This window comes from Myotis davidii, unplaced genomic scaffold (genome assembly GCF_000327345.1).
Source record: "Myotis davidii unplaced genomic scaffold, ASM32734v1 scaffold269, whole genome shotgun sequence".
NCBI lineage: Eukaryota > Metazoa > Chordata > Mammalia > Chiroptera > Vespertilionidae > Myotis > Myotis davidii.
The window spans coordinates 7,541,375-7,543,654 of record NW_006383008.1 but is presented as its reverse complement, the minus strand read 5'-3'; the positions used below and the strand labels follow the sequence as shown (position 1 = coordinate 7,543,654).

At 36.5% G+C, this 2,280-nt stretch overlaps 1 protein-coding gene across 2 annotated transcripts in view; it reads right to left on the bottom strand.

Annotated features, from left to right (window-relative positions):
- Positions 1-2,280, bottom strand: part of RNGTT (RNA guanylyltransferase and 5'-phosphatase) — a 200,339-nt gene that overhangs the window by 191,302 nt on the left and 6,757 nt on the right. For both annotated transcript variants that reach the window (XM_006778272.2, XM_006778271.2), the window contains exon 2: positions 685-794. In XM_006778272.2, coding sequence (XP_006778335.1) covers positions 685-794 — 110 coding nt within the window. The remainder of the gene's footprint in view (positions 1-684; positions 795-2,280) is intronic.

The window sequence follows — 2,280 nt, the reverse complement described above, 5'->3', positions numbered from 1 at the left end:
TCGGGACACTCGTAAGTCAAGGCCCCACTATAATTGTAGTATAATATCAAAAGCAGGAAACATTGATACAGAACCATTGAGCAGGTTGCAGATCTTATTTAGTTTTTACCAGTTTTTATATGCATTCATTTGTGAATATGTGTGTATTGTTCTTTGCAGTTTGATCCAACGTATAGATTCATGGTGGTGGTTGCAGAACTATAGCAGACCCCCTTCCCACTCCCAACCTTGTATAGATAATAATTCTGTACCAATGTTGATTTCCTGATTTTTTTAATTTTTTTTAAATATATATATATTATTGATTTTTTACAGAGAGGAAGGGAGAGGGATAGAGAGTTAAGAACATCAATGAGAGAGAAACATCAATCAGCTGTCTCCTGCACACTCCCCACTGGGGATATGCCTGCAACCAAGGTACATGCCCTTGACTGGAATCGAACCTGGGACCCTTGAGTCCACAGGCCAACGCTCTATCTCTTGAGCCAAACCGGTCAGGGCAATTTCCTGCTTTGGATATTGTACAATTACATAGGATGTCACCAATGGGAATAAATGGGAGAAGGGTTCATAGATCTCTGTACAAGTTTTGCAATTTCAAATAAAGTTTTTTTAAAAGCCACTTGAAGAACAAGAGGAAGATAAAGTATATTAAATCAGTATAAAAAATGTTTTGATTCTTACCTTCAAACTCTTTAGATAATTTGAGAGCATACTGGGATAGAACCGATTTTCTTCAGCAACTTGACTATCATATCTTGGTCCTAACATTGTCTTCAGAGGTAAGAATCTTCCTAAACAACATGAAGATGAGTAACAATTTTCATTTAAAAAAAAAAAAGGTCCAGGTTAAAACACTCTAATTAGCAATTCTCAAAATCACTTTCTTAAAATGTTTTAAATGAACTGTTCATGAAGCATTCTCAATGTAAACTATACTTTTAAAAGATACTGCCTTGGAACTTTTAAGGACAACATAAATTCTGGAAACTGACAAAGAAATGTAATAGAAAAAGAGAAATTACCAGGTTATAGAAGTTCTATGAAGACTCTTAAGTTCTAAACCACTACATTAAAAAATTATTGCCTTGCCGAAACCGGTTTGGCTCAGTGGATAGAGCGTCGGCCTGCAGACTGAGAGGTCCCAGGTTCGATTCCGGTCAAGGGCATGTACCTGGGTTGCGGGCACATCCCCAGTGGGGGGTGTGCAGGAGTCAGCTGATTGATGTTTCTCTCTCGTTGATGTTTCTAACTCTCTATCTCTCCTTTCCTGTCTGTAAAAACTCAATAAAATATATTTTTTAAAAAAATTATTGCCTTAAAACCTTTAAAGATATGGTACTAGAAAATTGATAAAGGAGCAAATTAAATCAGTTCTTTAAAATTCCTAATTATACCTTCTTTTTTTGTTTAAATATATTTTATTGATTTTTTTACAGAGGGGAAGGGAGAGGGATAGAGAGGTAGAAACATCGATAAGAGAGAAACATTGATCAGCTGCCTCCTGCACACCCTTTAGTGGGGATGTGCCGGCAACCAAGGTACATGCCCTTGACCGGAATCAAACCTGGGACCCTTTAGTCCGCAGGCCAACGCTCTATCCACTGAGCCAAACCGGTTAGAGCTATACCTTCTTAATACAAACTTGAAACTCTATCTTATGAACCTTATCCTACACCTAAGGATAAGGATCATCCTGAGAAGCATGCTAACCAAAATCATTCTCCAAACTATCATGATTATAATTCAGCAAGACTGACTGACCTTTTTGGCCTTTATTTCTGAATAACAATAAGCATAAGAGAAATTACCAGGTTATAGAACTTCTATGAAGACTCTTAAGTTCTAAACCACTACATTAAAAAATTATTGCCTTGCCGAAACCGGTATAAGCAATTTTTAAATCACCCATTTTAAAATTTTTATATGTTAAAACACAATAAAACAATAAGAATAAATATCTACCTAAAACAACATCTGAGTAAAGTCTTAACATCTGTCCAGAGGCTTTAACCTAAATTTCATAAAAAGGTAACTTTAAAAAATTTTTATTTTCTATAAAACTTCTCAACAATAGAAGCTTTGGCCAGGTGGCTCAGTTGGTTGGAGTGTCATCCCATACCCCAAAAGGTTGTGGGTTTGATTCCGGGTCAGGGCACATACCTAGGTTGCGGGTTCAATCCCAGGCGCATGTACAGGAGGCAACCGATCGATATTTCTCTCTCACATCAACGTTTCTCTTTCTATCTCTCTCTCTCAAAAAAAAAAAAACAATAAAAA